Raw genomic sequence first — 15,496 nt, 5'->3', positions numbered from 1 at the left:
AGTACTCTACTAACAATAGAATACATGATGCTTACCTTTAATGAAGATCTGGTGATGATTGATGGGATGGGAGGAGGGGAGAGTGTTGAAGTTGTTAATGTTTAGTAGAGGAATCCCCTTCCATTAGGACTTGAGGTAGCAAGTCCTTTTCCGGGGTTACTTCCCTTCTTCTTTTAATGCCACTAGGACCAGCTTGAGAGTCACTGGACCTCTGTCACATAGCAAATCTGTCCATAGAGCTCTGTACCTCCCGTTCCTTTAAGATTTGTCTAAAATGGGCCACAACATTGTCATTGTAATAGTCACCAGCACTGCTTGCAATAGCTGTGTTAGGGAGATTTTCATCCATAAAGGTTTGCAGTTCAACCCACTTTGCACACATTTCCTTAATTTTTGAAGTAGGCACAATTAATTTCCACAACTGGCATAGGCTTCTCAGGGTTAGCCCCAAACCCTTCAAAATCTTTCTTAATTTCCATGCTAATTCTCATCCTTTTTACCACAGGGTTGGCACTAGAAGCTTTCTTGAGGCCCATGGTGACTTATTTTGCAGAAACAAGCACCAAAAACACTGTGATAATATGGAATGTACCAAATGTATGCTTAGATGCGAGCACACTGGCTGGCTTGTAAACACTGGCATGCACGGGGCACTTCAGGCCTCACATGGACGCGTCCCGGATGAATCGCGTGTGGCGGGTTTTTTAACGAGTGGCGAGGCAAAATTTTTGCGTTAAAATGTATCATATACCGGATTTAACGTATACCAATGCCATCCTATGCCAGGGGTCCACTGTACAGTGGAGCCTCGGCTTACAAACTTAATCTGTTCCATGACCTTGTTAGTATCTTGATTTGTTTATATGCTGAGTCAATTTTCCCCATTTAAATTAATTGAATAGCTATTAATCCGTTCTGGTGGAATTCCTGCTGTCAGAGGCAGGAAAAGTACACCTCAATATAATGCTAATATCAACTCTACAGCTTAATTATCTATCACAATTGATCTAATATGACATAATAAACAACATAACATAGAAACCTGATATGTGTATATACTCTAGAATGAATAAAATGTTATTACATATGTGGCTAGTAGTGGTGCTGGCAGCAGAGGAGAGTTTATGGTTTGGAGACAGGACAAAAATTCTCCTTCAGCATGATGCTAGTATCAACTCTATGACTTGTTTATCTATCACAATTGATCTAATATGACATAATAAACAATAAAAATAACATAGAAACCTGATTTATACTCTAGAATGAATAAAATATGTCATTATGTGACAAGTGGAGGCGGCCATAACTGCTCCCGCATTGTTATGGTATTCACTGCCATCTGGTGACGGCCTTTCGAAGTCATCTATTATAATTATTATTATAGTACATTATTATTATTATTATTATTATTGTTATTATAATGAGTAAGCACTTGGGGGGGGAGGGGATGGAAGGTATGTATTCAGGCATAATTTAGGGAACTAGAACACAGATCCAATTCCCTAGATCGAGGGACCCTCAACAGGTATGTACTACTGTTGCTACTACTACTACTAATTATTATTATAATAATACAGTATACAGTGGGCCCTCGATTGTCGGCCGTAATTTGTTCCAGAAGGTCAGCCTGAAACAGAAATGGCCGAAAACCGAAATAATATTTCCAATAAGAATTAATGTAAATCCAATTAATCCGTCTCACACCCAAAAATATTAACAAAAAATGCATTCTTTTAAAGATTAACTATAGTTTTACATACACAAAACAATGAGAACTAAATAAAATGACTAATGAAATGAATAAATGAACATTTAAATCACTTTTACCTCTATTGAAGAATCTTGTTGGCATATGCAAAACGGCGAGGAGCGGAGAGGGAGGCGAGTTTGTTGTTTGGAGACAGGACAAAATGCTGAAATATGATGCTATTATCAACTCCACAGCTTATTTATCTGTCAAAATCCATCTAATATGACATAATAAACAATTTTAATAACATAGAAACATGATATGTATATTCTCTAGAATGTCATTACGTAACATAAATAACAAAAAAAGGCACAATACCGTGACTGGAACGATACACAAATAACCCGCACATAAAAGAGAGAAGCTTACGACGACGTTTCGGTCCGACTTGGACCATTTACAAAGTCAAGTGACTTTGTAAATGGTCCAAGTCGGACCGAAACGTCGTCGTAAGCTTCCCTCTTTTATGTGCGGGTTATTTGTGTATGTCATTACGTATCTGAGGCCTGGTGGTGGTGGTGGTGTTGGGTTTATAAGGGCCACTGACAGCATAAGCCGTATATATAGTGGTGGTGGCTCTGCTACCACCGTTCACACTGAAACAATGTACGTAATTTATAAATAAGAAATATTTACACTCAATGCACCTTGGAGGAGATGCTGGCATTGGTTTAGGGTGGTGGAAGATAGGCAGGGCAGCGTATATTGTCAGTGGCCATATATACCTCCAACAGCATTGGAGGAGTCAGTATCATATCATCCTTTTTCTGTTGCTTAATCGCTTAACTTACTTGCTACACTGTTAATGCTACACTTTATCACTGGCTGGTGCTATAGCCTTTATCAACTCCTGTTTCTTTAGTATCCTACATATCGTAAAATCACTGAAGTAGGCACATTCTCCCCTCTCTCTTCCTCCTCCACTTTCGTACTTTGCTATGGGTGGACACGTCCAATACAGCCGATAACCGAAATAATGGCCGATAACCAGGATAAAATTTTAGCCAAAAAACTGGGCGATAGCCGAATCAGCCGATAGCTGAGGATCTACTGTAATAATAATAATAATAATATGTAATAACAGTAAGGAAAAATGCAGAAGGCTGCTAGTAGTTGCTGCCACAATCAGCAAAACATTGGTAACCATTATCACTCATCACCTGTCTAGACTTAAGTAGTCTATAAGTATTAGGTTAAGTCTGCCCGAAATGCCTCGGCTTGATAGTGGTTTTCTTTGCTCCAATCATATTATGATATGTAAACACACATTGTAACCTTTGCAAAGAAATAAATATTTTATTTATTTATGTATCTAAGGAACCTCCCTTGAGGGGAAAGTACGCATCCTGAAATTTTGTTCGTATCCAGAAGCAAAAAATCGACCGAACGACGGTTCGTATCCTGAAAAGTTTGCATGGTGGGGCGTTCGTAAGCAGAGGTTCCACTGTACCTTGTTATTAAAATAATGACCTTATTAATGTAATGATTTTTTAAACACAGCAGCCATCTCCTTCTAAGGCAGGGTGACCTAAAAAGAAGAAATGTAAAGTTTATCTTCTTTTCACATTTTAATTTATACCAAAAGGGCTATTAGCCCCTTGCTCATGGCATTTTAGTCGCTTCTTATGACATACATGGCTTATGGAGGAAGGATTCTTTTCCACTTCCCCATGGAGATGTAATGATATACAGCAAGATAATCCAGGCAGGCCTCGTTTTAGAGCATTTCACTGATACAGCAGTTTTCAATTGTACCCATTCTTCATTTAATCAGACTTCCTGCAGTAAATATATTCGCCACTCGCTGTAAGCTAAGGATGAAAATATTTTAAGGTAAGTAATGTGTGTTCTCCATTGGGAAGTGGAACAGAATTCTTCCTCCATAAGCCATGCGTGTTGTAAGAGGCAACTAAAATGCTGGGAGCAAGGGGCTAGTAACCCCCTTTCCTGTATACATTACTAAATTTAAAAAAGAGGAACTTTCATTTTTCTTTTTAGGTCACCCTGCCTCTGTGAGATATGGCCGGTTTGTTGACAAAAAAAGTAATGTGTGTATTGTACTATATGCACTTTTTAGGTCTAACTTTATTGTTCACTTAATATATATTAACATAAACATGTCATCAGGCTTTTGTATGCATTTGAAAGTGAAAAAAAAGGCTATGATTCACTTTACAATGATAGCCTGAAACTTAATCTGCTGTATCAGCGGGGCCCTCCTGTAATACCAGTAATATAATCAAATCAAGCACTAGACCTGAAGAGGTCGATATGCAGGAAAACCATAATAATGACTTACTTCTTCTCTTCAGTTAATAGCAGTGTAATTCTTCTGTTATAGTTGGAAGCAAAAAATATTAATGATTCCTTCAACATACAGACTCTTGACTTTCCAAATTTGTAGATGTAATTGCAATATCACTTGTTCTGTTATCTCTACTGTGGTTCCTGAAGTAAATTTTCGTCAATTGCAGGTAGCACGTGCTACAGAATTAACTGGCAAAGTCACATTGAAGCACACTAGCTTATTCTGATCTATGAAATCATCACTGTATGGTCTGAGCATAGCAGCAAACTCAAGGAGAGGTGTGACAGTTTGACCCTGTTTTTTTTCTTTTCTCTCAAGATGTCACATTTGATGAAGCTCAGCAGTCAAGTTTTCCTCTTTGAAACCATAGTTAAATGCCAGCTCCAAAATGCAAGATTTCTCTAGAAATAAATGTTCTTGAGGATTCAGTACTGATGAACCCTATAGTAATCTACACGAGTTGTTTGAAAATTGCCTGTTTAATTTATTAACTAGTATATCTATGACAGGAAAGTAAGTATTTGTGCAGAATTCATGAAGTAGTCATTTTCTGATGACATCCAAGTTGAGAATCAACAACATGCTTAAATGATGTGACTGAGAACACTGTCACATTTTTGTTGTTGTTGCACATCATTTTCAGCCACTCCACATAAATGAAGTGCATCTTGCCAGATATCCTACCATGAATTTTCATGTTTTTCCTGAAGTTCAGATAGGACTGACTTCACAATATCCACAGCAGAGGCCAGTTTGGGGCGAGGAGATAGTAGGTGGTCAGTCAGAATGTAACTTAGTGTTTTGCAGTAGTCTTCATTCATCATTGCAAGTGATTATGACATATAAGTAAGACTGTATAGGTCCCTTGCTCCTTTTACCTCTGTGTGTATATGAAGTTTTCATGTCTAGTAGGGCTGCTGAATTTGACAACAAAACATGCATTGTCTTGACAAGACCATCATGTGCATGACAGCCTGTATGATAATATAATGGAAGACTATTCTGGCAGTATGCAAATAAGATACAATGCAGGCTATGGCATTTTACTGGGAAGATGTTTCATACACCAAGGACTTTATCAGTCCATGCTGAGAAAAAGACATGGGTATTTAGGGGTTAGAGAGAAGTCCTGAGGTGTAAGAGAGAAAAGTTGTGCAGTCACATGTGAGTAACCAGCAAAATAAGTGAGGGTAGATGATGAGGAATTAGATACACAAAAGTATATAATACTGACAATTAAGGTATACAGGTTAGAAGATGGCAGTATAAAGTATTGGGAGAATAAGCCAGTAGTAATAATGTTGCTAGAATTACCCACAGTTTGTTAGGTAAAAGCACACGTGTTCAACTAATAATATATTCACCTGTGGCAATGTTTCACTCTCCAGGAGCTTTCTCAAGCCTGACAAAGCTCCAGGAGAGCAAAATGTTACCACAATGTAATGTTTCATTAGTTGCACATGCTCTTTTACCTAACAATAAGCCACTTCTGCAGTGTTCCTCCATTTTCAAATTCTCATATGAACATCTGATATAGGAGGAGATTTGTACCTCCAAATAAGTTAAATTACTGATGATTTTCATCACATGAAAGGCTGTTGATGGCTGAAGGAAATTAGGGGAGAGTTTTGGAGGGCTGAAGATTACCTTTGGTACTGCCACTGGTATCATCACCTCTCTGTCTTCCTGATTTCTTCCCTCTCTTTTCCTTGCTGTCTGTCTTATCAATTTTTTAGCCTTTCTATCTTTAGAGAGCATAGCCAATGATTTTCCTGTACTGTTCTCTCGGAATCTCTGGACTCCCTCTCCTTCATTCTCCCTTTCTGCCCCTACTAACCTCCCTCTTATTTCATTCATGGTCTCTCACTCTCTTACTTCCTATTCCAATTGTTAAGCTTTGCCTTCTGCTAAATTATCCATTTACCTATTCTGCAACCTCTTCCCTGGCTTTGTTACGTACTGCCACTGTTTCCTCCTGGAGGGAATTAAACTGCCTTTCAAAAGCCTCCCTCATTTTTACCTTCTATAGTCTCCATCAGTTATACTCCTCTGATCCCTCAGTCTTTTCTGTTATCTCTTTTTTCTGTTATCTCTGTAAGCTTTGTCTCTGCGAATCCTATAATGTCTGAGGATGCCTCCATTATTCATTCATGCCACCCCTCATTCTTATTTGTTATTCCATCTGCATTGGTGTGCCCTACCTTCAGCTTCCTTTCCATCACTAAGTTCCAGCTCATGGGTTCCTGGATTCCATGTGGGTGTGAGTATGGGGGAAAGAAGAGAGAGAGAAATAGATAGGTAGGTTGTGAACCTAACTTTTGGAAAGACAGCTAGGGAGTGAGTGATGGCATGTATGTAGGCAGGTAGGTAAATAAACCTACATTAGTACAGTTTCATATAGCTACTTCAATATAAATTATTTTCAGGTGGTTTGTAGATGAGCTATGCAGTTACGGGTATAAGGACCGTGTACTCACATCTGTTGTTGCCAAGCTCTTTGGCCTAATTGCTCACCATCAAGCTGGTGAATGTAAATTACTTACTGTGTTGATGAGACGGGTTCAGGATGAATATAATAGTAAGTGTACCATGCACAGTGTGTGGCATCGTTTGTATGATTATTTTTTACTGTGTTTCTCGAGGGCATTCATCTTTAGTAGTTAGTTACATGTAGAGTTTTTCCTAGATATTTCAGCCATGTTGATTTGCAAACTACTTACAAGAGCCATTTTTAAATATTTTTGTTGTGGGGCTCTGGAGTGGGCCCACCTGGAATATGCCCCATATTATACTACTCTGTTAATTCATCAGTCCCTCTGTATCTGCCATTCAGGAGTTGTTTTCCATTTTATTACTGTTTTGTGCTTATTTTTAACAGGTTTTCATGAACTGCAGTGTTATTTACCATCAGTTCAAAGTGTGAAGTGAATAACACTGAGATTGCAGTAGATATCTTTATTAATGACATCTTTTCATGCTTAAAAGAAACATCATTAATAAAAGTATCTACTGCATCTAACATTTTTCTATTCATACATTGTAATTGCCTCTTGCCATAACATCTCTCAGTACAGCCAGGGCTGGCCTTAAGTCGATTGGACTGATTGTTCCCAGTTGGGCCTCGCGCTAGAATGTAATCTACTCTTGGCTTGTCAGGCACATACAACAACATAAAGTGAAAAAAAAAGGGGGGGATTTGGATATAATATGTTGGTGAATTTCCCTGGAAGCAGGGGCAAAGTTGCCCAATGAGTGGTGATTGTACCCAACATTGGACATTAAAAACAGTATGCTGTGTTTTTTTTATCAGTTCTGCAATGATGCCACTTTTTTTTTTTTTTTTTTTTTTTGTATTTTTTTTTTTTTTTTTTTTTTTTTTAGGATCCTGTGGTTTCTGTAAATATGAGTGAAATGCTTACATGTATGCAATTTTATATTAAAATGTAGGTTACATCTGTTTGGTCTATTAACTCGTTTCCCACCGAGGCAGGGTGACTCAAAAAGAAAGAAAAACCCAAAGAAAACCCAAAAAAGAAAGAAAAATACTCTCATCATCATTCAACGCTTTCACCATCACTCATACATAATCACTGTCTTTGCAGAGGCGCTCAGATACGACAGTTTAGAAGTCCCTCCAAACTGCCAATATCCCAGACCCCTCATTTAAAATGCAGGCATTGTACTTCCCATTTCCAGGACTCAAGTCCAGCTAACGGGTTTCCCTGAATCCCTTCACAAAATATTACCCTGCTCACACTCCAACAGCTTGTCAGGTCCCAAAAACCATTCGTCTCCATTCACTCCTATCTAACACTCACGCATGCTTGTTGGAAGTCCCAGCCCCTCGCCCACAAAACCTCCTTTACCCCCCTCCCTCCAACCTTTTCTAGGACAACCCCTACCCTGCCTTCCTTCCCCTACAGATTTATACACTCTCCAAGTCATTCTACTTTGTTCCATTCTTTTTAAATAACCAAACCACCTCAACAACCCCTCTTCAGCCCTCTTACTAATACTTTTAGTAATTCCACACCTCCTCCTAATTTTCACACTCTAAATTCTCTGCATAATATTTACACCACACATTGCCCTTAGACACAACATCTCCACTACCTCTATCACTGCAACATTTACAACTCAAGCTTCACACCCATATAAGAGTGTTGGTACCACTATACTTTTGTACATTCCCTTCTTTGCCTCCGTGGATAATGTTTTTTCTCTCCACAGATACCTGAACGCACAACTCACCTTTTTTCCTTCATGAATTCTATGGTTACTCTCATCTTTCATAAACCCATCCGCTGATAGGCCAACTCCCAAATATCAGAAAACATTCACTTCCTCCATACTCCCTCTCTCCAATGTGATATCCAATTTTTTTTTATTTAAATCGTTCGATACCCTTATCACCTTACTCTTATCTATGTTTACTTTCAACTTTGTACCTTTACACACCCTCTGAAACTTATCTATTAACCTTTGCAACTTTTCTTTAGACTCTCCCAAAAGCACAATATCATCAGCAAAAAGTAACTGTGTCAACTCCCATTTTGTATTTGATTGCCCATAATTTAATCCCACCCTTCTCCCCAACACCCTAGCATTTACTTCCTTTACAACCCCATCTATAAATATATTAAAAAACCATGGTGACATTACACATCCCTGTCTAAGACCTACTTTTACGTTTGGTGGTTTAGATATTTTTCGATGATTTTTCATATTTGAATGCATTGCAAATGTGGAGAAAGGTTCTGAAGTTTAATAAGATACGAATTTATGTAATATTGTGCTTGAATTTTCAGAAATGTATATGAAGTAATATAACAATTGTTTATTTTCAGAAAGACTTGATCTGGTTGCTGAGGATCGTTATCGCTTTGTAACTTCAGCCTTGTTTCTTGGAGAAGTCTACCATAATGTAAAGACTGAGAAAATGGTTTCATTTAAGGTGAGTTTATTTTAGAAGAAATTTGTATGATATTCTAATTCTGCTGTTTTATGCATCTTTAGTATCTCAGATTTTAGAAAGCTTGTCTGGCACCCAAATTTGCATTATTTTGTCATCTTTTTAAGTAATCTGTAATGTGATGAGCCGTCTTGTAAGCAACACCATGGATCAGTTTTGTGTAAGTTGAAAAAGTTTGTTCAAAATTGCATAGTGCAAAATAATAATTATAGGATGTGCTGTAAATCATAATAAAAAATTTAACCCTTAAACTGTTCAAATGTAGATATATGTTCACGTGCGTAGCGCTCCGAACGTACATGTACGTTTTATTTTACAGGAGCAGTAGACATTATACATACGTATATAAGTACATTAAGGTATCACAATAAAATTAAATCTATTTATTTATTTATTTATTTAGTAAATTTAAGCATACAAACAGAGGTACAAAAAATACAGGTAAGAGCAGCATGCCAAAGCCACATATATGCATAGCATTACAGGCTGGCTTAAAATTAACTTAAGATTAACTAAGCAATGATGAAATCAGTGATAAAACATTATTGTAAACAGATAACTATAAAGCACAAATGAGTATTACAAGGACAGGTCATATGGTTGCTTGCATTGCTGTACATTCAGTCGAATGGAGTATTCTGTTAGGTAGTGTATTTAAAAAAATAATAAAGTTAGATTGGGTCCTAGGTTTAACATTTGTGTGATATAATTGTGAGTAACATATAGGATATACAATTTATAAGGTTCAGTTATTCAGTATTTATTTGGTTTTGAGTGAGTAAGTGATCTTTGAGAAGAGACTTGAATTTATAAACAGGTAGTGTTTCTTTTATATTTACAGGTAATGAATTCCAGATTTTAGGGCCTTTTATGTGCATTGAGTTTTTGCATAGCGTGAGATGGACACGAGGAACATCAAAGAGTGATCTGTGCCTTGTGTTATGGTCATGTGTTCTGTTGAGGTTGGCAAGGAGATGTTTGAGGGGAGGGTTAATATCAGAGTTAAGTTTTCTATGTATGTAATAGGTGCAATAATAAGTATGGATGTTTTGTATGGTGAGTAGGTTGAGTGTTTTGAATATTGGTGGAGTGTGTTGCCTGTAGTGAGAATTTGTTATCATTCTAACTGCAGCCTTTTGTTGGGTAATTAGTGGTCTGAGATGGTTAATTGTTGTTGAGCCCCATGCACAAATTCCATAGGTGAGATAGGGGTAAATAAGAGAGTGATAAAGGGCCAGGAGGGCTGACTGTGGAACATAGTACCGTATCTTCGATAGTATGCCTACAGTCTTGGAGATTTTCTTAGAAATTTGTTGTATATGTGTATGAAATTTGAGTCTATTATCGAGGTGGATTCCTAGGAATTTTCCCTCTGTTAGCTTTGTGATAGGTGATCCGTTTATTGTTATGTTAAGAGGTACATCTGTAGCTCTGTTACCAAACTGAATGAAGTAGGTTTTGTCAATGTTTAGTGTAAGTTTGTTAGTCCTCATCCAGGTAGATATTTTCTGTAATTCGGTGTTTACAGTATTGGCTAGCGTGACTGGGCTCGGGTGAGAGAAGACGTATGTAGTGTCATCTGCAAAAAGTGTGGGTTTGAGTAATTGCGAAGCATTTGGTAGGTCATTTATGTATAGGAGAAAGAGAAGAGGGCCAAGGACACTTCCCTGTGGGACGCGAACTGTAATTGGTTTTGCGGAAGAGCTTGCCCCATTTGCGTACACATATTGGCTTCTGTTGCTGAGGTAAGACTTGAGGTAGTTGAGGGAGTGCCCTCTAATACCATAGTGTGACAATTTTACGTGGAGCAAGTCATGGTCATCTGTATCAAAAGCTTTACATAAGTCAATGAAGATCTCCAGTGGGACTTCTTTTTTCTCTATTGCAGTGTATATATGTTCTAGCATGTGTATAATAGCATCATTAGTATTTTTATTAGGCCTGAATCCAAATTGGCAGGGGTTGAGAATGTTTTGGGAGATGAGGTAGGAGTAGATTCGTTTATGAATATGTACAGTAGTCCCCCCAGATTCGCTGGGGTTACATTCCAAGACCACCCACGAATTTGGAAAAACCGTGAATTCTGGACGCATCTAAGAGTATATAGTTAACATATTTGAGGTTGAAAGAATTGTTCAGCATAATTACATAAGGCAATTTTTCATGTTGTGCTAATTTTTAAGAACGTATATCAGCATTATGGTAGTAGGTTGGTAGACAGCAACCGCCCAGGGAGGTACTACCGTCCTGCCAAGTGAGTGTAAAACGAAAGCCTGTAATAGTTTTACATGATGGTAGGATTCCTGGTGTCTTTTGTCTGTCTCATAAATATTCAAGATTACAGGCACGTCTTGCTACTTCTACTTACACTTAGGTCACACTACACATACGTGTACAAGCATACATATACACACCCCTCTGAGTTTTCTGCTATTTTCTTTCTAGTTCTTGTTCTTGTTTATTTCCTATTATCTCCATTGGGAAATGGAACAAAATTCTTCCTCCGTAAGCCATGCGTGTTGTAAGAGGCGACTAAAATGCCGGGAGCAAGGGGCTAGTAACCCCTTCTCCCGTATAAATTACTAAATTTAAAAAGAGAAACTTTTGCTTTTCTTTTTGGGCCACCCTGCCTCGGTGGGATACGGCCGGTTTGTTGAAAGAAAGAAGTTCTTGTTCTTATTACTTTTCCTTTTATAATATCCATGGGAAGTGAAATAAGAATCTTTCCTCCGTAAGCCATGCGTGTTGTAAAAGTCAACTAAAATGCCGGGAACAATGGGCTAGTAACCCCTTTTCCTGTAATTACTAAAAAGAATAAGAAGAAGAAAGTTGTCAAAGTGGAAAGTCTGAATGTGTGTGGATGTTGTGCGAATGATAAAGAGATGATTGTGGATGTTAAGAATGAGAAGAAGCTAGATGTCCTGGCTTTAAGTGAAACAAAGCTGAAGGGGATGGGTGAGTTTCAGTGGTGAGGAATAAATGGGATTAGGTCAGGGGTTTCAAATAGAGTTAGAGCTAAAGAAGGAGTAGCAATAATGTTGAAGGATAAGCTATGGCAGGAAAAGAGGGACTATAAATGTATTAATTCAAGGATTATGTGGAGTAAAATAAAGGTTGGATGTGAGAAGTGGGTTATAGTAAGCATATATGCACCTGGGGAAGAGAGAAGTGTAGAGGAGAGAGAGAGATTTTGGGAAATGTTGAGTGAATGCGTAGGGAGTTTTGAACCAAGTGTGAGAGTACTTGTGGTTGGGGATTTTTAATGCTAAAGTGGGTAAAAATGTTGTGTAGGGAGTAGTAGGTAAATTTAGGGTGCCAGGGGTAAATGAAAATGGGGAGCCTTTAATTGAGCTATGTGTAGAAAGAGGTTTGGTAATAAGTAATACATATTTTATGAATAAGAGGATAAATAAATATACAAGGTATGATATAGCATGTAATGAAAGTAGTTTGTTAGATTATGTATTGGTGGATAAAAGGTTGATGGGTAGGCTCCAGGATGTACACGTTTATAGAGGGACAACTGATATATCGAATCATTATCTAGTTGTAGCTACAGTTAGAGTAAGAGGTAGATGGGACAAGAGGAAAATGGCAACGAGAAGTAAGAGGGAGGTGAAAGTGTATTAACTAAGGGAGGAGGAAGTTCGGGTGAGATATAAGCAACTACTGGCAGAAAGGTGGGCTGGCACAAGTATGAGTAGTGGGGGGGTTTAAGAGGGTTGGAATAGTTTTAAAAATGCAGTATTAGAATGTGGGGCAGAAGTTTGTGGTTATAGGAGGGAGGGTGCAGGAGGAAAGAGGAGTGATTGGTGGAATGATGTCACGAGGGACATGGTTATTAAACAGATAGACAAACTGAAGCAAAATAAGTCCCTGGGACCCGATGAGTTGTTTTCAAGGGTACTTAAGGAATGCAGGATGGAGCTTAGTCAGCCATTAACGAGTGTATTCAATGCGTCCATCCTTACCGGTGTTGTGCCAGAGTTGTGGAAGATGGCTAATGTGGTTCCTATATTCAAATCAGGGGATAAGTCCACTCCTTCAAATTACCGTCCAATAAGCCTGACATCTATAGTGGGCAAGTTATTAGAATCAATTATAGCTGACATTATCAGAAGTCACCTTGAAGAGCATAACTTGATAAATGAATCTCAGCATGGATTCACGAGGGGATGTTCCTGCCTGACAAACTTACTGACGTTCTTCAATAGAACATTTGAGGCAGTTGACAATGATAAGGAATATGATATTGTTTATTTGGATTTTAGTAAAGCTTTCGATAGAGTACCTCACAAGAGACTCTTAAGAAAAGTGGCAGCTCATGGTATAGGAGGTAAAGTTCTAGCATGGATTGAGGCATGGCTTACCAATAGAAAGCAGAGAGTTACCATTAATGGAGTGAAATCTGAATGGGGATTAGTCACTAGTGGCATTCCACAAGGATCAGTTTTAGGCCCTCTCTTGTTCATAATTTACATTGATGACCTTGATGAAGGAATTACGAGTGACATGAGTAAATTTGCTGATGATACAAAGATAGGCCGTATAATTCACTCTGAGGAGGATATCAATGAACTCCAGGACGATTTGGACAAATTAATGTCTTGGTCTGAAAAATGGCAGATGAAGTTCAATGTGGATAAGTGTAAGGTACTTGCCCTTGGTAATGAAAATAACCCTCGAAGCTATAATCTAGGTGAAGTAGAGCTTGATCATACAGAATGTGAAAAAGACTTGGGAGTCATGGTAAGCAGAAATCTAAAGCCAAGACAGCAGTGCCTTAGTGTGTGCAACAAGGCCAACAGATTACTTGGATTTATCTCAAGGAGTATAAGTAACAGAAGTCCAAAAGTTATTTTACAGTTCTATACATCACTAGTGAGGCCTCATTTAGATTATGCTGCTCAGTTTTGGTCTCCTTACTACAGGATGGACATAGACTCATTAGAGAGCATACAGAGAAGAATGACTAAAATGATTTACTGTGTAAGGAACCTCCCGTATGAAGATAGACTTAAAACCTTAAATCTCCACTCTCTGGAGAGGCGTAGAATGAGAGGAGATATCATTGAAGTGTATAAGTGGATGACAGGCATAAACAAGGGAGATATTAATAAAGTACTGAGGGCGTCGAACCAGGTAAGAACCAGAAATAATGGATATAAGTTGGATAAATTTAGATTTAGAAAGGACATAGGTAAGTACTGGTTTTCTAACAGAGTAGTTGTAGATGCGTGGAACAGTCTTCCTAGTGGGGTGATAGAGGCTAAGACCTTGGGTAGCTTTAAAAGAGACTGGACAAATATATGAGTGGAAGGGGCTGGGTTTGATTGGTGTCATGGGGTACGGGAGTTATTTCTTGGGTGGCTTTAGGTAGAGTTCGTTTTGATAAGGACCTGCCTCGTATGGGCCAGTAGGCCTTCTGCAGTGTTCCTACATTCTTATGTTCTTATAAAAGAGAAAAAGGTAGCTTATGAGAGGTTTTTACAAAGCAGAAATGTTATAAGAAGAGTAGAGTATATGGAGAGTGAAAGAAAAGTGAAGAGAGTTGTGAGAGAGTGCAAAAGGAGAACGGATGATAGAGTGGGAGAGGCACTGTTAAGAAATTTTAATGAAAATAAGAAAAAAATTTGGAGTGAGTTAAACAAGTTAAGAAAGCCTAGGGAGCAAATGGATTTGTCAGTTAAAAACAGAGTAGGGGAGTTAGTAGATGGGGAGATGGAGGTATTGGGTAGATGGCGAGAATATTTTGAGGAACTTTTAAATGTCGACGAAGAAAGGGAGGCAGTAATTTCATGCACTGCCCAGGGAGGTATACCATCTTTTAGGAATGAAGAAGAGCAGGATGTGAATGTGAGGGAGGTGCGTGAGGCATTACGTAGAATGAAAGGGGGTAAAGCAGCTGGAACTGACGGGATCATGACAGAAATGTTAAAAGCAGGGGGTCACATAGTGTTGGAGTGGTTGGTATTTTTGTTTAATAAATATATGAAAGAGGGGAAGGTACCTAGGGATTGGCGGAGAGCATGTATAGTCCCTTTATATAAAGGGAAGGGGACAAAATAGATTGTAAAAATTATAGAGGAATAAGCTTACTGAGTATACTAGGAAAAGTGTACGATAGGGTTATTATTGAAAGAATTAGAGGTAAGACAGAATGTAGAATTGCAGAGGAGCAAGGAGGTTTTAGAGTGGGTAGGGGATGTGTAGATCAAGTGTTTACATTGAAGCATATATGTGAACAGTATTCAGATAAAGGTAGGGAAGTTTTTATTGCATTTATGGATTTAGAAAAGGCATATGATAGAGTGGATGGGGGAGCAATGTGGCAGATGTTGCAATATGGAATAGGTGGTTAGTTACTAAATGCAATAAAGAGTTTTTATGAGGATAGTGAGGCTCAGGTTAGGGTGTGTAGAAGAGAGGGAGACTACTTCCTGGTAAAAGTAGGTCTTAGACAGGG

The 15,496-nt window shown here is 38.3% G+C and overlaps 1 protein-coding gene across 1 annotated transcript in view; it reads left to right on the top strand.

Annotated features, from left to right (window-relative positions):
• Positions 1-15,496, top strand: part of LOC138853507 (CBP80/20-dependent translation initiation factor-like) — a 51,481-nt gene that overhangs the window by 21,037 nt on the left and 14,948 nt on the right. Inside the window, exons 4-5 of the mRNA XM_070090480.1 lie at positions 6,485-6,636; positions 8,906-9,012. Of these exons, the coding sequence (XP_069946581.1) occupies positions 6,485-6,636; positions 8,906-9,012 (259 nt within the window). The remainder of the gene's footprint in view (positions 1-6,484; positions 6,637-8,905; positions 9,013-15,496) is intronic.

This window comes from Cherax quadricarinatus, chromosome 32 (genome assembly GCF_038502225.1).
Source record: "Cherax quadricarinatus isolate ZL_2023a chromosome 32, ASM3850222v1, whole genome shotgun sequence".
In the NCBI taxonomy this organism is placed as follows: domain Eukaryota; kingdom Metazoa; phylum Arthropoda; class Malacostraca; order Decapoda; family Parastacidae; genus Cherax; species Cherax quadricarinatus.
The sequence above is the reverse complement of the archived record's forward strand: the minus strand, read 5'-3'. Positions and strand labels throughout refer to the sequence as shown.